Source organism: Hemitrygon akajei, chromosome 8 (genome assembly GCF_048418815.1).
Source record: "Hemitrygon akajei chromosome 8, sHemAka1.3, whole genome shotgun sequence".
Taxonomy (NCBI): domain Eukaryota; kingdom Metazoa; phylum Chordata; class Chondrichthyes; order Myliobatiformes; family Dasyatidae; genus Hemitrygon; species Hemitrygon akajei.
Window position 1 is genome coordinate 136,942,334 of NC_133131.1, and position 21,709 is coordinate 136,964,042.

A 21,709-nucleotide genomic window follows, 5' to 3' on the forward strand; every position below is an offset into this window, starting at 1 on the left:
GTCCTCAATAACCTGAAGTGAAACCAAAAACTGAAATCTTCAGGCAAAGACTATCAATGAACCCCCTGCTTACATTTCAACATACAAAGTAGATTTATTATTATGTCCAGATGATCATATATTACTTGGGATTCATTTCCTTGCATGCATTAACAGGGAATAACAAAGACTGACAAAGAGCCAATGTGCAAAAGAAGACACACTGTGCAAATAAAAACTAATACTGAGAACATGAGTTGTAAAAAGTCTTTGAAAATGAGACTGTAGGTTCAGAGTGGTGGTGATTGAAGTTATCTGTGCCAGTTCATGAGCCTGGTGCTTGTAGGGTAATAATTGTTGATGTGAGCCCTAAGGCTTCTGTACATATAGCTTGATGGTAGCAGTGAGAATACGGCATGGACTGGATGGTGAGGATCTTCAATGATCTTCAATGCTATCTTGGGACAACAGTCCTTGTAAATGCATTTATTTCTAGGGTGGGCTTTGTCTGTGATGGACCGAGCTGTGACGACCACTTTCTGCTCTCATTTCTGTTCCTTATGAGGCCATGATTCAACCAGTCAGGATACTCTTCTCAGTGCATCTATAGAAGTTTTTAAATGTGTAGATGACATGCCAAATCTGCACAAACTTCTAAAGTAGTAGAGGCGCTACCATGCCTTCTTTGTGAAGACATTTCAATGTCGGTCCCACAACTGATCCTCTGATATATTAATGCCAAGGAATTTATAGCTTCTGCCCCTCTCCAACTCTGTTCCCTAATGAGGACGGGTTCATGGACCGCATGCTTCCTCCTGTGGTCAATAATCCACTGTATGGTTTTGCTGACTTTAAGTGAGAGGTTAAGTGACACATTTGTCTCCCTTACCACCCTGAGATGCCTGTGGTCCCGTAAAAATGAACATTCCTATTTCATTGTTGCCTTGCTGTTAGTTCAAAGTGAATGAGGCAGAACTTACTGCCAGCAACAAGACATACATGTCAAGTACTTGATTTACCTGTTTGGATTTGGTCCTGTAATTCAGAATGGATCTGCACGTGGGTGGGGCTCTGTGTGGTAAGGGCTGCAAGTGGGCAGGCCCAGAAAACTACTCAAAATTCACAGCTGGCTGTATTATGCCTGCATTTGGCTGTCCAAGTTTACAAGTTTTAGAAAGCTTTCTCACAGAAGATTTCGCACTAACTAGCATTTATTGTTGAGAAAATCATGCCAGCTCAGAGAGCAATGGGTGCATTAGGTTTAAACATAAGAAACACAGAAATGTCATGGAATTCTGAGTCCAAGTGTGATAAATTGGTAATGAAAGGGTTCTCAGTGTTTATTGCCCAGACAGATAAAAGCAGAGCAATGCTACTGACTAGTCTCTCCCTGACAGAATTGTAAGACCATAGGATGTAGGAGCAGAATGAGGCCATTCAGCCCATCAAGTCTGCTCCACCATTTCATCATGTCTGATTTATTGTTCCACTCAACTCCATTCTCTTGCCTTCTCTCTGTAACTCTTCATACCCTGAATAATCATGAACCTCTCGACCCCCACTTTAAATATAGTCAATGACCTGACCTTCACAGCCATCTGTGGAAATGAATTCTATCTAAAGAAATTCCTCCTCATCTCCGTTTATCCCTGTTTTAAATGGATATCCTTCTATTCTGAGGCTGTGACTTCTGGTTCTAGACCCTCCCACTATTGGAAGTATCTTCTCTACATCCACTCTGTCTCGGTCTTTCAATATTCAATAGGCTTCAATAACATTGTGCCGCATTCTTCTGAGTTCCAGTGAATATAGGCCCAGAGCCATCAAAGACTCCTCATAAGTCAACCATTTTTCCCCGGATTCATGCTCGTGAACTTCCTCTGAACCGTCTCCAATGTCATAAATTTTCTTAGATAAGGGGCCCAAATCTGCTCACAATACTCTGTGTTTTCTGACCAATGCCTGATAAAACTCAGCATTACATCCTTGCTTTAATGTTCTCGTACACTCAAAATGAATGCTAACATTGTATTTGCCTTCCTTATCACCGACTTAACCTGCCAGTTAACCTTTAGTGCAGCCTTTCCTTTTGCCCTGGAGGAGCCCTTGAAATAATTTTGAGGTCTCAAATTATTATATCTAAAGCTCAGTGTACATTAGTGTGATCAGTAAATTGTAGATGTAATAATCCAAAAATAATTGTCAATGCTCTTTTGAGTAGAGAATGAATTTTTAACCAACCTTTCTTGAAAAGAAATGAGATAATTAAACTTAGTTTACCTTTTCTGAAATTACTCTTTCTTTCTCATTCATAAATTTTAAGAACTCATAAGGTAAACATAATAGATTTTTCAATTATGGATCAAACTTGAGATAAGCACACACAGATTTCACCTTCAACTGAAATAAGACGATTTCTATCCTTGCTCTTGATGCTTGTTAAACAAGAAAAAACTTGCTCACACATACAAGAAGTTGAAAAGTGCAGCAAAATGTTCATTACCTTCCTGTGAATGGCAGGATACTCTTCTTCCACAGAAATCCAGAATTTGTCTGGGGGATAATGGGTAAATCTCGTCTTGAGTGCACGATCTGACTGCAGCTCACAGAGTTCTTCCCCTTCTCTCAAAGAAGAGTTCCCTGGCAGAGTAAAAGATTCGGAGAAAGGGCCTCTCATCCAGTCATACGCTGTGTTAAAAGGGAGGAGAAATACTGTTCTATTTTGTTCTGCAGTTCTTACAGGTGGGTTTCAATAAGACTCCTGCAGGCAGAGTCCCCAGTGGAGAAAGTGCATCAACAGTGCATGCCATCTTGGAGACTGGTCACTGTACTGGTATATCTGCAGTGTCCTGAGGCAGGGAGCCACCAGCTGGGTATGCACATACAACAATGACTGACCGCCCTCTGCAATCAAAAGAACCAGGATCGCAGCAGAGACCCAATGCCTCCTGTTGCCCAGGAGTTGTCCACCAGCTTCTTCTGGGTCCTGAAGACAAAAGCAGTGGGCGGGACTAAAGTAATCAGCCAGGACCATATCTTTACAATGGGCTGAGAGACCTCTAGGGAGATTGCTAATGGGGCTGTTTGGTCACTGCCCGTCACTGCGAGTGCTAGCGTCGTGCGCTGCCCGATGTTCTAAAAGCAAGGTTTATCTTTTCAATCACGATCTTTTGCAGAACCGCATTTGATAAACCCTGATGTAGGGAATCCTGCACAAGGACTCCCAGGTCCCCTTGCACCTCTAAGTTCTCAATTTTCTCCCTGTTTAGAAAAGAGCCTACACCTTTATTCCTTCTACCAAAGTGCATGACCATACACCTCTGTACACTATATACTGGTTACCATTTGTTGGCCCATTCTTCCAATCTGCCTCAGTCCTTCTGCAGACTCCCTGCATTCTCAAGACCACCTGCCCCTCCATCTATCTTTGTATTGTCTACAAACATAGCCACAAAGCCATCAATTCCATCATCCAAATCACTGACATACAATGTGAAAGAAATGTTCCCAATACCAACCCCTGTGGAACACCTCTAGTCATTAGCAGTCAATCAGAAAAGGCCCGCCCCCTTTATTCGCACTCTGTACATGCTGCCAGTTAGCTAATATTCTACCCAAGCTGGCATCTTTCCTATAATACCATGGGCTTTTATTTTGTTGAGCAGCCTCAGGTGCGGCACCTTATCAAAGGCTTTCTGAAAGTCAAAGTAAACAACATCCATTGACTCTCCTTTGACTATACTGCCTGTTATTTCCTCAAAGAATTCCAACAGATTTGTTAGGCCGGATTTCCTCTCAAAGAAACCTTTTATCTTGTGTATCTAAGTAACCCAAAACCTCATCCTTTAATAATGGACACCAACATTTTTGCAACCACTGAAGTCAGGCTAACTGGCATGCAATTTCCTTTATTCTCCCTCTGTCCTTCTTAAATACTGGAGTGGTATTCACAATTTTCCATCGTCCAGAACCATTCCAGTATCTTATGATTCTTGAAAGATCATTATTAATGCCTCTACAATCTCACCAGCTATGCTGTTCAGAATCCTGTGGTGTAGTCAATCTGTTCCAGGTGACTTATCTGCCTTCAGACCTTTCAGCTTCCCAAGTATCTTCTCCTTAGAAGTAACAAGTAGACTCATTTCTGTCCCTGGATACTCTCAAATTTCTGGTATACAGCTGGTGTCTTCCACAGTGAAGGCTGATGCAAAATATTGATATTTGTCTGCCATTTCATGTCCCCTATTACTGCCTCTGCAGTGCCATTTTCCAGCAGTGCAGTATCCACTCTTGTCTCTCTTTTATTCTTCATAGATCTGAAAATACTTTTGTTTATGTTATTGGCTAATTTACCTTCATAATTTATCTTTTCTCTCCTTATGGCTTTTTAGTCTCATTCTGTTGGTTTTTAAAAGCTTCCCAGACTTCTAACTTCTCACTACTTTTTGCTATATTGTAAGGTCTCTGTTTGGCTTTTACGCTGTCTTCAACTGCCCTTGTCAGCCATCGTTGCCTCATCCTCCCTTTGAAATACTTCTTAATCTTTGGGATGAACCTATTGTGCACCTTCCAAATTGAACCCAGAAACTCCTGCCATTACTGTTCTGTCTTGATTCCTTCAAATTAATGCTGGCCAGCTCCTCTCTCATGCCTCTGTACTGCACTGTAATTCTGATAAATCTGACTTTATCTGCTCCCTCTCAAAATGTGGGGTGAGTTCTACTGGATTATGGTCATTGACATCTGAGGGTTCCTTTGCCTTAGTCTCCCCAATTAAATTTGGGTCAGTACACAACAGCCAATCCAGAATTGTCTCTTGCTAAGTGGGCTCAACCATAAGCTGCTGTACAAAGCCAGCTTGTCAGCATTCTACAAATTCCCTCTCTTGGAAACCAGCGGCAGCTTGATTTTCTATCTGCATATTAGAATCCCCCATGCCTATCATAACATTGCTCTTTTTAATAGCACAGACAAAATACTGAAGGAACTCATCAGGTCAGGCAGCATCTGTGGAAATGAATAAGAAGTTGACGTTTCAGTTTGAGACCATTCTTCAGGACTGAAAAGAAAGGGGAAAAACATCAGAATAAAAAGCTGGTGATGTGGATGTGAGTCAAATTAGAAGGTGATAGGTGAAGCCAAGTGTCTGACTAAGGTAAAGGGCAGGAGAAGGAATCTGAGAAGAGGCAACTGTAGACCATGGGAGAAAGGGAGAAAGGAGAGGTACCAATTGGAAATGATAGGCACGCGAGGTGAAGAGGGAAGAAGTCAGAATGGAAAACAGAAGAATGGAACTGGGAAGTGGAAGGGGAAAATAATTTCTGAAAGGAGAAATCAATGCTCATGCCATCAGTTTGGACACTACTCAGACTGAATATGAAGGAGCCTAAGCATGGCAGAGGAGCAGGCCATGGACTGACGTGTTGGAACAGCAGAGAGGATAGGAATTAAAATGGTTCACCACCTGGAAATTCTGCTTTAGGGGCATGGAGCTCGACAAAGAGGTTTCTCAATTTAGATAGGGTCTCACCAATGTAGAGGAGGCCTTTTTAGAAGCTTTTTCTATTTCCCATTGTAATTTATATCCCACATCCTGGATACTGTTCAGAGGCCTGTATATAACACCCATTGGGATCTCTTTACCTTTGCAGTTTCTTAAGTCAACCCACATGGTTTCTACATTTCCTAATCTTATATCATCTCTTCTAAGGATTTGATTTTATTCTTAACCAACAGAGTCATCACAGCGCCCCGCCTACCTGTCTGTCCTTTTGATACAATGTGTATCCTTAGATGTTAAGCTCTCAGCTATGATTTTCTTACAGCCACAACTCAGTGATGCCCACATCGTTATTCCATCAATTTGTAAATGCACTACAATATCATCCACATTATTCTGCATACTGCATGTATTCAAATATAACACCTGTCCTGTATTCATCACCCTTTTCTATTTTGCCTCCATGTTATTCATCAACTCCCCTACTAACTGCAATTCTACCCTATCATCTGTCTGTCCTTCGTCACAGAATCATTATCTACTGCATCTATTTGTATGGCAACTGCCCTATCCTCAGTCCTATCACTCCAGTTCCTATTCCCTGCCGAATTAGCTAAACCCTCCCCAACAGTTCTTGCAAACCTGACCACAAGGATATTTTGTACCCCATTAGGTTCAGGTGTAACACATCATTTTCTGCACAGGTCATACCTTCCCCAAAAGAGAGCACAATGATCCAGAAATCTGAAACCCTGACTCCTGCACCAAACCTTCTCAATCAGGTATTCATCTGTCAAGTCATCCTATTCTTATCCTCTCCAGTGTGTGGCAAAGGCAGCAATCCAGAGATTACTATTGTGAAGGTCCTGCTTTACAGCCTCTTCCCTAACATCCTATATTCACCTTGCAGGACCTCTTCCCCTTTTCTATCTACGTAATTGTTGCCAATGTGTGCCACGAATTTTGACCACTTTCCCTCCCTCTTGAGAATTTTCTGCAGCCACTCTGAGACATCCTTGACCCTGGCCCTCAGGAGGCTTTTGCAACCAGGGAATCTTCTAGCCTTCCCCTATCTATTGAGTCTCCTATCACCATTATTCTACTTGACTTTACCCTTCCATGCTGGATCTCAGAGCTGACCACAATACCACTGGCCTGGCTGAATCCAAAAAGAGATATTTGTTGCCAAGGGACTGAGCACGGTGGAATGCTGCTCTAACTATTTACCTCCCTTACTTCTGTTGGTGGTCACTTATCTACTATCTAAAGCCTGCACTCTGGATGTGACCACCTTGGTAGAGTCTCATCTATGAGGTGTTCAGCCTCCCAAATGGTCCTGAGAACACCCAGCTCTAGCTCTATTTTATTGACCTTGTCAGTCAGGAACTGAAGTTGGAAGTACTTCCTGGAGATGTAATCATCAGGAGTCAGTTGACTACCCTGCAATCTCACATCATACAGAAAGAGCAACCCACTGGCTTAACTACCATCCTGCCTACAATTGTTATACTTTGGCTCTAACTTCTTTAGCTTAAGTTCTGCAATCAACCCAATGACTCCAAAAGATTAAGTACCTTTAAACTACACCTTTTCTCGCCAAAGCCTGATCACTTTATACGCTGGCTTAGCCCACAAGGCCCACATCTCTAGAATGATTATAAATAGAGTCGTGTGATACTGTTATCTTCCTCAGGGATGAATGACAGAATTACAAACTGGTTATTATCTAAACATTTTTCCTTTATATTCCAGGAGAAGGCATTGACAATTTCTGGAAAGTCCTTCTTGAGGGAAGAAACTGTGTGGATGATATTCCAGCAAATCGCTTCGATACAAAGTTCTGGCATGACACTGATGACAACAAAGCAGGAAAGATGATCACAAAACGAGCAAGTTTAATCGAAGGGTAATGAAATATAAAACACTTCATAAAATGACAAACTGAATGATCAAAATATTAATAATTATAAATCAATTTAGAACAATGGGATATTCTTATGAATTCACAAGAAAATCACCATCACAATGCTATTCAAAGATTTTAAGAGAAAATCAGAGGTGAAAGTCATCAGTACAAGCTATCCGTAAGAAAATGAAAGACACAGGTGGTACAGATTGGTTAAGTCAGCACAGTTAGAGAAGCAACTGGAAACTAATTTAATTTACTTCAGCTTGATTATAAATGACATTTAAATCAAATCCCATTCCCTTTAAATTATGCCAGCCTTACTTTATTGCTTCTCATTGTTCAAACTTCTAAAAGAATGCTTGACTTCACATTTCTCTATTAAAATGATTTTCAACCGATTCATTACAGATGAATTTTTGTGGGAGTTTTCCAAAATGTCCAAATCAACAGCAGAACCAGAATTACTGTGGAAAACTGCTGGTTATGTTTTGTTTTATAACTTAATAACTTTTGTTTTCTTCAAAAATCATCAGATGGGAGTTACAGTATGTGAGCAGGTGAGCACCGCGGAATATCACCAGCTGGCAGTTAACACAGACTTTCTGTTTAACTAACAGGTTTAATGAGTTTGATCACAAGCTCTTTAACATAAGTCAAACAGAGGCCAATAGTATGGACCCACAGCAGAAACTTCTGTTGGAGTGCACGTACAAAGTGTTTGAGAATGCAGGGATGCCCATGGAAAACATCAGTGGCAGTAAAACAGGTGTTTTTATTGGTGAGTAGATATTGCCTGACCATGTGAACCAAAGTAAGATGTTTCCACCCTCAAACTTGTTTCATCATTTGTATATCAACTACAATAAGAATATACTGTATATAAAAATATAAATAGTGCAAAAAATTGTAAAGTTGATGGTTCATAGACTCTTCAGAATTCTGATGGTGGAGGGGATGAGGCTATTCTAAAATATTGAGTGTGTGTCTTCAGGCTCCTGAATCTTCTCATTGATAGTAGCAATGAGAAGAGGGCGTGTCCTGGATGACGAGGGCCCTTCATGATGAATGCTGCCTTCTTGAGGCATCGCCTTTTGGAGATATCTTTGATCATGGGGAGCGTATTGATCATGATGGATCTGACTGTTTACAACACTCTGGAGTTTCTCTAATGTTCTACGTTGGTGTTTCCATACCAGATGATGATGATGCAACCAGTCGGGAAACTCTCCATAGTACATCTGTAGAAATTTGTCGGAGTCTTCAGTGACATACCAAATCTCTTCAAATGAAATATATCCACTGGCGTGGCTTCTGTACCAGGACAGTTTTCAGAGATGTTGACACCCAGTAACGTACTCTGGCATTTCATTCCATCTACCCATCACCATCTGTGTGGGAAAACTAACATACCAAGGACCTCAGGTTTTAGACTCCCAAACCAAGAAAACAGTTGTAGCCATCTGGCCTGTCTATCTCTCTCAAAATTTTATGAACCTCACTAAGGTCATCCACTTACATCAGGGAAAATTGTTTCGACCTAAGTCAAGCTCTCCAATTTGAGGCAACATTCCCAGGAATTCTTTTTGCAGTCACTCCAACTGAATCCCATCCATCCTGTAGTGTGGTGACCAGATTGCACACTGGTGTAATCTGACCAATGTTTACAGCAACTGTAACATTATGTTCCAACTCCTCCCCTCAGTGCTACAGCTGGGGAAGATTTCATCACCATCTGTCTACAAAAGTTGCCAGTTTTGAGGCACAATGTACTTGTACCACAGGGTCTCACCGTCAGTAAGACTTTCTAGGTTCCTGCCATTCACAGTGCACATTCTGGTTTAACTTCCCAAACTGCATCACTTTGCAATTATCTGTTTTAATTCCATCATCATTCTGTTTCCCATGTTCTCAGCTGGTCTATAAACTGTTGTGATCTTGGATAATATCCCAGCAATCTTGGTGTCATGTACAATCTAAATGATCATGCCACTTGCATACTTTGCTGAATGATGAGCAATGAAGGACTACACTCTGATCTCTGTGGCACACCACTGATGCAGGTCTCTGATCTGGAAAACAATTCTCCACTACCATCCTCTGCCAAACAAATTCTGTGTCCAATTGCTGCTCTCCTGGTCCCTGTGGAACCTCTGTCAAAGACTTTGCTAAACTCCATGAAGACAGAATCCACTGCCCTGTCCTCATCAATCATCTTAGTCGCCTCCAGAAAATTTTGATAACAGAGAGGTTATGTGGTAATCAGTACAATTTATTATTGCACTAAGTGGGTATTTACATTGGTGAAGATGGAGCCCAACTATGTCTGGAAGGTTTAGTTTGTATACATCATGGATTTGAACGTGAAATGTTTAGGTTTTGTGTATCTTTTGTAGAACAGCTGCTTTATTTACATATCTAACTGTGTGCATGCAGTCACAGGAAATTGTTGTGTTACTTACACGTTAAAACAGTGAACTCCACTAAAATTTCAACAGCAAAATGCATTTGATAATTTTTAAATTTGTAACACAAGGAAATAGAGCTGGAAGAGATAGGATTGTGGAAGTAAGTTTATTAGTGATTGTCAATGAGTATTGGAATTTCTACACAGTGTGATTCATTGCATAACCTGTGCAAATGTATATGCAATTCTCATTTGACACTTTATCATTGTCTTCTCTTTAGGTCTCATGAATCGTGATTTTGAAGGGATTTCAAACAGAGCCGCCAACAAAATCACCCATTATAATGGGACAGGGTCAGCAATGAGTATTGCGGCAAATAGGATTTCTTTTGCTTTCAACCTTACTGGACCATCACTGGCTATTGATACAGCGTGCTCTTCATCGCTTGTTGCTTTACATTATGCTGCTCAGGCCATCAAGCAAGGTACAAGTTGTATTTTTCGTTCTGTTACTTTTACTCTTGTTACCATAATGGATGAAATAAATTTAATTGTTCATACTGTTGCTTCACTTAGCTCCATCTGAAGAAAGTTGAATGGAGTCTTATGAAATGGCTTCAGTCAATTGAGACCTCACCTTTAGGTACTCCTGTGATAATTCCTGGCCTGCTTTCCCACACTGCTAATTAAGCACAAGTAGTAATTTAGCAAGGAAATGGTGGCAAAGGAGCAACACCACATGGATCCTGATTCTAAGGATGAGATAGTTCAGAGGAACATTTTGTACTCTGAAATATAATTAGTTAGCTTGACACATCTCTGAATCTTTGGTTATAACTTAACACCACACAAGGAAGTAACAAAACTGAGCAAAGTCATTGTAACTTCCTTCAAGCTACATCTTGAACTTAGATCATAGAACAGTACAGCACAGCACAGGAACAGACCCTACAGCCTTCGATGGTGCGTCAAACCAGTGAAAAAGTAAATTGAAAACCTCCAAAAACTAATATCCCCTACCTCAGCAATACCCATATCCCTCGATCTTCCTCATCTTCATGTGCCTGTCTAAAACATCTCTTAAAAGCTTTGAATGTACTTGCCTCTGCAGCCATACCAGGCAGTGCATCCAGGCATCCACTGCTTTGAGTAAAAAACTTACCCCTCACATTTCCATCCCCATTGAACCTACCCCTCCTCACATTCAATGTAAGCCCTCTGATACTGGACATTTCAACCCTGGGAAAAAGATACTCCCTATCTACTCTATCTATGCTTCTCATGATCTAATAAACCCTCAGCCTCTGCCACTGCAGAGCAAATAATTCATGTGTGTCGAGACTTTTACAATAGCACAAGCCTTACTAATTAGGCAGCATCCCTGTAAACCGGTTCTGCACCCTCTGCAAAGCCCCAATATCCTTTCTGTCGTGGGACAACCAGAACTGTATGCAAATGTATCCAGATGTGGATTGACCAGAGTTATATTTGCAACATAATCTCTTGGCTTTTGAACTTAATGCCTTGACTAATAAAAGTAAACATTTCTCAAAACATTCTGTACCACCCTGTTGGCCTGTGTTGCCACTTTCAAAGAGGTGGGAACTTGGATCACATGACCTCTCTGCTCAGCAACACTGTTAAGGGTCTGAACTGTTCTTCAACAATTTTGTATCACAAATTATTTTATTCAAACCTTTCCTTGTACATTTGGATTCACATGGACTCTGTTCAAATTCCCATTTTCAGGTGATTGTGAGATGGCAGTTTGTGGGGGTGTGAGCTGTATTATTGAGCCGAGAATCAATGTAGCACTCAGCAAAGCAAGGATGATATCTCCAGATGGAATGAGCAAACCATTTTCCAACAAAGCCAATGGGTATGGAAGAGGCGAAGGTTGTGGCATTTTGCTGTTAAAGCCGTTCGCAAAGGTAACACATTTAATCAGATTCTTTTTACGTCTATAAAGTGTATTTAAATATTGGTGTTTATTGGAAAACTATTTCTTTAATATTGACATACTCATTAATCCTATCATCAGGCTCAGAAGGACCACGACCATATTTGGGGTGTAATAGTCCGTAGTGCAATCAACCAGGATGGCAGAACAGTCACACCTATCACCAGACCCTCCCAAAAGCAGCAAGAAGAATTACTGAGGAGCATTTACCCCAGAAGTGTTGACCCTTCACAGATTCAGTACGTGGAGGCTCATGGAACCGGAACACCAGCTGGTGATCCGACTGAAGCAGCCAGCATATCAAGTGTTATTGCACAATCCAGACACTCAGATTTCCCTCCACTTACAATGGGGTCAGTCAAAGGAAACATTGGTCACACAGAATCAGCCGCAGGAGCTGCAGGTTTAATTAAAGTTCTCCTCATGATGCATCATGGAAAGATTGTACCATCACTCCACTACTCCAAGGAGAACTCGAGCATCAATACAAAAGATTTGAACCTACATATTCCAACAACTGTGATAAACTGGGAAGGAAACGGGGAGAAAGGGAAGATGGCAGGGATCAATTCATTTGGATTTGGAGGGACAAATGCTCATGTAGTTGTAAGGCATTTCAAACAAGATTCTGATCAAAACTCTGTACAAAAACCATTTGAAATATTTGTGCTTTCCGCTGTCTCCCAGAATTCAGTTAGAATGATGATAAAGGATACAAGTAACCAAATAAGGGAAAGTGACGATGTAATTCTTCACAACCTGGTGTACACATCTGCATGTAGAAGAAGCCATAAGAATTACAGATTCAGGAAGGCATTTATTGCTTCTTCCCTTGGGCATCTCCAACAACAGCTTAGATCAGCTGTAGATAGTGAAGTGGCTCAGACCAAAGCTGATGTTAAATTGATATTTGTGTTTTGTGGCAACGGTGTTTTATATCAAGGTATGTGCAAACGGCTTCTACAAATAGAACCGAGGTTCAGGGCACAGATCAATGAGATAGACAGGATGCTCCAACAATACACAGACATCAGCTTAATGGAGTTAATTGAGAATGACTGTGATGACTTCACAAAACCAGATGTAGCACAGCCAATACTCTTTGGCATCCAAGTAGCAATAGTGACTCTTCTGAAGTTTTGGGGAATTGAGCCTGACATTGTCATTGGACACTCAGTTGGGGAAGTAGCTGCAGTATATTGTGCTGGAATACTTTCATTACAAGATGCTGTAAAGGTGCTTTACCACAGAAGTGCTTTACAATCAACAGTAACAGGAGGGAAAATGTTGGTGGTTAGTAATTTGCCTGTGAAAAAAGTGTCAGATAAGCTTGATTCCTATTCAGGGAGACTCTGCATTGCTGCATTCAATAGTCCCTCATCATGCACAGTGTCAGGAGATGCCGATGCAATAGACAGATTGCATACAGATTTACAGAGTTCATTTGGTGACAAAAATGTATTCCTTCGCTTTCTGGATGTCCCTGCAGCATATCACAGTCATTTGATGGAACCAATATTAAACCGAGTGGCAGAGAGTATCACTAACTTAGAGAAACACGAAACAAAGATTAAAGTAATTTCCACTGTTACTGGAAAATTGGTTGCAGGAGATGACTGTGTGACAGGGAAGTATTGGTCCAGAAACATAGAAAAACCTGTTCTTTTTGAACAAGCCATTAGAGCTGCTGTTGCAGAGGTAAAAGATGCTGTGTTTATTGAAATAGGACCTAGAAGGGCCTTACAGCGATACATCAAAGACATTGTAGGAAATGGGGCTCAGGTTTTCCCTGCAGTGCAGCCACAAAGAGATTATGAAACCCTGCTTTCAGTTTTGTCAGGGCTTTTCCAAATGGGTTACAATCCTAATTGGCAAAATATCTTTGAGGAATGTGAGATAGTTCCCACATTGTATCCGTGTTATAAGTTTGATCATACTAACCTTAGCATTAATTTTGAAGATTTCAGACAAGGTGACCTCAAAGTTTCATCTATAGTTCATCCTCTTCTCAGTAGTTCAAACAAAGATGGCAAGGAGTATGACTACAACCTCACACTAACAAAAGCACCGTACCTGTTGGAGCACAAGAACAACGGAGTGCCAATATTACCCGGCTCCATGCACGTTGAGCTTGCCTTAGCATCTACCTTGGCAAGTATTAAACCAAAGATACCCCTCAGGTTTTGCCAATTGAGTATTACTTTCTTGAATCCCTGTATTGTGCAGCCAAACTCAACAGAGCTCAAGGTTCAACTTAACAGGAAAGACAAAGTGATTGAATTTACTGTTATGGCATCAGCTGTTTCTTATGCAAAAGGAGAAGTTCACCAAAACATGGAAAGCATTGTTGAAAAAAATATTCTTTCAATTGACCATATTTTGCAAAGAACCAATGAAAGGATAAAGGCAGAAAATATCTATGATGCTATCTCAAAATTAGGCTTCCAGTATTCTTCAGTCTTCAGAAACCTTGGAGATGTGTTCTGCTCAGATGAACTACAGGAAGCTATAACATATGTTAAAGTACCTGAAGAACTCATCCCACAGATGCATGAGTTTTGCATTCATCCGGTTATCTTAGATTACTACATGCAAACGGCTGCTATTCTGGCAATGAAAATGTCAAATCTGAGGGCTGGGTTTCCAACTTCTATTGGGAGTTTGGTGGTATGTCAACCAATGCAACAGGAAATGATAATATACATGAGGACCTGTAAAAACACTGCAGAATTTTATGAAGTTTCTGGGGCATTTACAGATAGAAAGGGCACAGTAATTGCTGAATTAAAAAATGTCAGAATTACATTCCTTGGGCAAGGAAATTCTACAGGATTTAATGAAATTTCCTATGAAAATTCTTGGGAGGAAATCGATCACTTTGCCAAAGAAGTAGACAGTCGGTCTACACCAAAATCATTAGTATTTGCCGATAACATTGGGATTGCTAAAGGTCTGCAAAAGCACCTGCATAAGCAGTCCTTTTACGTTCCTTACCAGGATCCAGAGACCTTGATGGATAGAGAAGTCACACAGATTTTGCGACAGTACAATGTGACTGATTTGAACAGCTTTGATGAAGTGTTGTTCTTGTGGGGCATGAAAAACATAACTAACCAGAACAGTAAAGCAGTAGTGGACCATGTCAGCACCTGCTGTGAGGTCTATCGGCAAATACTTCTACTGGTCCAAGGAAAAAAATCCTCAAAGTCTGTTAGAACCATCACCTACAGGACATCTGAAAATGCAGTGGATCAAATCACTGCAGGTTTTGCCTTATGGGGAATGACCAGATCATGCCTTGTAGAACTTCAAGAGATTGCTTTTCAGCTGATAGACATTGGCTCTGCTAATGAGGCAGATATTGCAGTTTTAGCTAACGTAATCAGCCTGCCTCATAATTACCCTGAAGTAATGATTCGACTAGGAAAGATACATATTTCATGTGTCAAACGAGCAGCTACTATAAATTCTGACAATATTTTCAGCATTGTACCTTACACTGGTTATAAAAATTTGGCTTTCCAAACAATGAATCCTTACAAAGTTGTAGATTTTCATGCAAAACCACAAGGATGGAAAATGATGGAGCCTGTAAAACAAACAGTTTATGTTAAAATTGATGCAATGTGCATTCATTCTTCAGATTATTTTCCAGTCAGTGTCTCTGCTATGAACTTTGGACAGACATTGTACTGGAACACAACTGCAACTAAAGGACATGAGCTAATTGCTCTGGACTTCAGTGGTACAGTCACAGCAGTCAGCAAAGATGTGAAGTCCTGCAAAGTAGGAGATCATGTTGTTATGTGCTACCCGGTTGCTGCATTTTCAACGGTGAGTCTTCCTGCATCTGTTTGCTTCAAAACCAGTAAAGTTCCATTTCTGAAGCAGACACCCTGTGTCTCATACTTCATAATTGCCTGGGAAATACTCCATAACAGTTTACGTCATCTTAAGCGCCACAAGTGCTTGTCAATTTTCTCCTCCAGCCCAGAATCTTGTCTCAGTAAAGTGTTGTCTCTGACAGCTGAGTCACTGGGCTGGAAAGTACAGGTTCAAACAGAACCTAGTGACTTTTCACAAGCATATCCTCATTCCGATGCATTGCTTTTCCTGCCACCTGTTAAAGCAGCTCTAGTCACAAGGATTGTTAACAACTCTTCTGCTGGCTATGTTGTTGTTCTCTTTGACAACAACCAGGCATTTGAGACTTGTGAGAACATTCTTGGTTATGAAAAGGAAAATGTCCAAATTCATTTCTTGAAGGTAACTAACATACTGAAAAAGTGTTATCTGAAAAAATCTGCTGATGATGTTTATAAGTGGATGAGATCATTGCGGTTACAGAGGAAACGGCTTGATTTTCCAAGGATTAGTTTTCACTCAGTGACCTGTGCTGTAGGTGAACGTGGGGAAGACTCCTACTTCACCTGCAAAGCTGTCTCAGTTGTGGATCTGAATACAAATGATAAGATTTCAGAGATACCCGTGTACCACAGTCACAAACAACTTTTTCATAGAGATGCAGCATATATCGTGACAGGGGGACTTTCAGGACTTGGCTTTGAGACAGTAAATTTTATTGCCAAACATGGGGGAGGATATGTCATTATTTTGTCACGAAGCATTCCAACTGCTGAGTAGCAAGAAGAATTTAATAAACTCAGGGAACAGTTTGGGACAACTGTACTTAGTATTACCTGTGATATCTCAGACTTGTCAAATGTTGAGTTAGCCATCAGTTGTTTTCTTCATTCCTTCCCAAAGATCCCAATTAAAGGAGTGTTTCACAGTGCTGTTGTATTACACGATGCCCTCATGCCAGCTCTAAATAAATCATTGTTCGATAAAGTTTTGGGTCCAAAGATTGCAGGAGTTCTGAATCTTCACAGTACAGCAAAATCCTTCCCACTGGATTACTTTGTCTGCTACTCATCAGTTGCATCATTCATTGGGAATTCTGCCCAGGCAAACTATTCTGCAGCTAACTCTTTTCTTGACATTTTTGTGCATTACAGGAGAAATCAGGGACTGGTAGGGCAGTCTATCAACTGGGGTGCACTGAACCTTGGCCTATTACTCAATAAGGATAGCATCCAAAGATTTCTGGAATCAAAGGGGATAATGATTTTGGAAATTTCAGAAATTAACCAATGCCTTGAACAGTCCCTCGTACAAAACAATCCACAGTTTGCTATCTGTAAATTTAATTTCTCCAATTTGTATACTAATGTTGTTTCTCAAAATCCAGCAGTCAAAGCACGATTTTATACCCTTATGAAGGATGAAATCAGTAAATCACAGATCAATCCAATGGCAGAATTACCCAATAATTCACAAAAGACTCCCGAGGAGTATGTTATTGAATTGTTGAGTGATGTCAGCAATGCTGATCCTACAGAGTTCACTAAAGAAACTTACCTTTCCAGCTTTGGTCTTGATTCCATGCTGAGTATGACAGTGCAAAATCGTATTTATCAGGAACAAAATATTAATTTACCAATAGTGACATTTCTTGATCCACAGACAACCATAGGTACTGTTGTGTCACTGCTTAAGGAACACAATTCTAGTCAGCCACTTTTTGTAGAAGGAGATCTATCACTGCAAAAATCTTTCAGTGTTATGCCTGATGAAAATACCAGGCTCTAAGGTAGCTACAAAACCTGTATTAATGAATGAAAATTAAAATTTCCTCTTGTATTAAAAATGGTAGTGAATAAATGTATTGTATTTCATGCTCAAATACAAATCCATTGTTCTTGATTTACTATTGATATTGAAGTGGTGAATTAAATGTGCTTTTTCTCTAATACTGATTACTTTTCTATTGCCTATTACATATATTTTAAAAAGAATGCAATGACTTGAGTTCTGAATAGGTTTTTACACATTTAGTTTGTAAAGCAAAAGTAATTTCCCGTCATCTCCTGTATATAGCAAATATTACATGACATGATGCTGTTTAAATACTTTCTGTTTTTACAGTCCATTCTCTACGTAACACAATATTTCAATATTTTTAATGTATTATTCATTATTTAATGCCTTCTCGAATATCAAACACTGATTTGAACATTGCTCTATAATTATTGATAAACACTTTACAATAGTAGTTTACTTAATTTAAAACCTAACTCTATTTGTTTGACTATTATGATGCCTGTGAATTCAGTTTTGTGTGTGAACTGACCTTCAATGTAATAAAGAATACCTATTAATTACTAATAAATTCAAAACAAGTTCATTTCAATAGGTTTCAATAGGTACATTTTATGTCAGAGAAATGTATTCAACATACATCCTGAGATTCTTTTTCTTTGCAAACATCCATGAAAACAGAGGAGCGCTTCAAAGAATGAATGACAGTTAAATGTTAGAATCCCAAAGACACCCCCCAGCTCTCCCCCCCATGTGTAAGCAGCAGCAAAGTGATGACCCTCCTCCCCCACCAACAAAAATGCATCGGCACCCCTCACCGAGTACTCAAGTGTGCAGCAAGGCATCAATAAAGACACAGACTTGCAGCACCCCAAAGACTACTCATTCACCTGGTAATCTGACATACCACAGGCTCTCTCGCTCCCTAATAAGGGAAAAAGAGGTGTCACCATTTCACAGTGTGACGGGAGGCATAACAAAACATCTCGCTGATTTATGGTCTTAAAAGTCTGTTGCATCGCTTTTTCTGAGCTCTGTGCCCAAAGAACTCGAGTCCCTGGGGACATAGCCAGCAGCCAGCTCGTTGCTATTGATCTTCTGTGTACTCCCATGATGCATCAGGCGGTGGCACTGGCCTCTAATCAGCCCGCTCCAAACTCACAAAAATCTGGCACCCTGAAGGTGCACTAGTCTTCTAGGCCATGTCCTTGGCATATCCAAAAATGGCAGGTCGTGAGGCCCTGTGAGTGGGTCCCATTTCCGCAAGGAACCAAAGTCAGCGTGATGCTCCAGGTCAGGGTCTTCAAAAGAACTCTGAAAAAGGGGAAAAGAGATATTAAATTTAGAAATAGAGCTGTTTTGGAAGTTGCAAGCAAAGGAGTTGCTGTTAGACGCCATCATCCTAGGCTTTGCACTCTGTATTTTTTGCTGAGAATCCATTGCCCCACTTATCCACATCACAGTTCACCTCTGGCACCAAGGGAGACAACATGGTGGGGATAGATAATTGTAATAATAAAGCAGTTTAATTGCAGTTCAGCATCTAAAGTATGGACTCACTCAAAAATGAAGGCAGATGTCAATAAAGTTGGACTGCAGTTCTAACCTCCAACATTTGTTACTTAAAAAACAGCATTAACAAGACCAGAATAATTGGATATCCAAATTCCATGTCCATAAATTAAAAAAAATAGAGAAGCTCCCAAATTATTGCATGCTGTATTTGACGTGACATAATATGAGCACAGGAATGGCAGCATGATACAAGGTACCAAGAGGGGGATGGACAGAATGACACCAGGCACCCGAATACAAGAAGCAGAAATTGTTTGTAAAAAGTTCTATACCAACCTAGCATTATATTCCCTACTCTTAATTGCAGCTGGATCTATACAGTTCATGTAAGATTTCACTTCCATATTACAATGTAATATACCTATTTATCTTATTGATTGCTGTATGGTAATTAAAACTGTTCTAAATCACAATATTTGACCCATTTGGTTTTAAGCCACAGAGTGCCATCTTCATTTACTATGGAAATAGGTCTTTCAGTCAAGCTGGTCCATGGCAACCAAAGTTCTCATTTAAACTACTCCGATTTGCCTGCACTTGGGCGGTTCCCACTAAACATTTCCTATCAATGTACCTGCCCAAGCACTTTTTAAATGTTGTTAACATACCTGTTTCAGCAAACTTCTCTGGCGGATCATCCCAAATATGGACCATACTCCGGGTGAAATAGCTTTTGTACTTTTTCCAGCTTAATAGCATATTTGCATTAGCAGGGTGACCAAAACTGAACATGACTGAAGTGTGGCCTGAGTTCCAAAACTCTTCATCAATATTATGAAGGCTTTGTCAGAGTTCTGATAAGTGTTCTCAGACCTATTAAGTCAATGTTGGTTCTCTTTCTACAGATGCTATCTGATATATTGAGTGGCTCCTGCATTATTTGTATTTCATTCTGGATACTCTCAATCACCATCTCCCTATAAGACCTTGCACACTATCTCTGTACTCTCCTCTACCACCTCACCAGATACTTAAACCATCTCATCAGGCACCAGCCAATCATTTCACAGTTAAAGTCAGTTAGATCACATTTCTTCCCCAATTGAATGATGGGTCTGAAAAACAACAGAACCTCTTGACTATGTCTGCATGCTTTTATGCCTTGAGTTGCTGCCACATGATTGACTGATTAGATATCAGCATTAATGAGCAGGTGAACCTAATTGGTGGCTACTATGTATATTAGCAAGACTAAGATAGATGGATTTTAGTTCAAGGGATTTTAGAAATGGGCAGGAAAGTAGAGCTAATTGTATTGTATGGCAGAGTTAGCTGAATAACATACTTCTATTTCTGAATTTATAAAATCTTTTTAGGAGCAAATTGACCATAAACCCATTGGTTGTCATAAATAGCTAAATATTTATCATTGTTACCCTTTCTGGTTTATTCATGATTCTACTCCACTGAAATGTCATTGCCTTTTGCTTACCTCTGAAATGAGCCATCAAGTGACTGAGCTTATGCTAAATAGGGTAAACAAATAAAAGTGAGAAGAATATTGATTTTTTGCACAGGACCAAAAGAAGCTGCAAAGGGTTATAAATTTAGTCAGCTCCATATTGGTACTAGCCTACAAAGTGCCCAGGACATTTTCAAGGAGCAGTGTCTCAGAAAGGCAGCGTCCATTATTAAGGACCTCCAGGACCCGGGGCATGGCATGCCCTTTTCTCACTGCTACCATCAGGTAGGAGGTACAGAAGCCTGAAGGCACACACTCAGTGATTCAGGAACAACTTCTTCTCCTCTGCCATCCGATTCCTAAATGGACATTGAATCCTTGGACACTAACTCACTTTTTAAAATATATAGTATTTCTGTTTTTGCATGATTTTTAATATATTCAATATATGTATACTGTATAAAGTATACTGAATAAGATTTACTTATTAATTTATTATTATTTTTTCTTCTATATTAGGTATTGCATTGAACTGCTGCTGCTAAGTTAACAAATTACATGTCACATGCGAGTGATAATAAACCTGATTCCAATTCTGATTCTGATTTGTGACTAAGCAATAGCATTTGAACATGAGGTTCTGTTTTTAACTTTCAACATATTGTCTGAGACTCCCATTCTGGAATGAGACAGTGCAGGTGACAGAAGTATGTGTAGGGGAACACTTTGGATCTAGTGATCAAAATTCTGTTAGTTTCAAGTTAATCATGGAGAAAGATAGGACTGGTCCTCCAATTCAAGTTCTAAATTGAAGAAAGGGTCGTTTTGATGGCATGAGAAATGATTGGCAGATGTGTAGTGGGGTAGGTTGTTTTCTAGCAAAGAGGTGTTTGGTAAGTGGGGGGGGGGGGCAAGTGATCATAATTTGATTGAATTCACCCTGAATTTTGAGAAGGGGAAGCTAAAGTCAGATGTGTCAGTATTTCAGTAGAGTAAAGGGAATTATAGAGGTATGAGGGCAGAGTTGGCCAGAATTGACTGGAAAAGAGCACTGGACAGCAGAGCAGTAATGGCTGAACTTTCTGGAAGCAATTCGGAAGGCACAGTATATATACATCACAAAGAGTAAAAAGGTATTCTAAAGGCAGGATGACACGATGTGGCTAACAAGAGAATTCAAAGCCAACATGAAAGCTAAAGAGAGGGCATAAAATAGAGCAAAAATGAGTGGGAAGTTAGATTGGGAAGCATTCAAATACCAACAGAAAGCAACTAAAATTTTTTAATAAGGTAAAGATGACACTTGTGTGCAAACACGC

At 40.1% G+C, this 21,709-nt stretch overlaps 1 protein-coding gene across 1 annotated transcript in view; it reads left to right on the top strand.

Annotated features, from left to right (window-relative positions):
* LOC140732294 (uncharacterized) overlaps window positions 1-17,953 on the top strand; it is a 33,885-nt gene extending 15,932 nt beyond the window's left edge. The window contains exons 7-11 of the mRNA XM_073054713.1: window positions 7,232-7,385; window positions 8,006-8,166; window positions 10,074-10,277; window positions 11,542-11,723; window positions 11,834-17,953. Coding sequence (XP_072910814.1) covers window positions 7,232-7,385; window positions 8,006-8,166; window positions 10,074-10,277; window positions 11,542-11,723; window positions 11,834-16,396 — 5,264 coding nt within the window. The 3' untranslated portion in view covers window positions 16,397-17,953. The remainder of the gene's footprint in view (window positions 1-7,231; window positions 7,386-8,005; window positions 8,167-10,073; window positions 10,278-11,541; window positions 11,724-11,833) is intronic.
* Window positions 17,954-21,709: the final 3,756 nt, after the last annotated feature.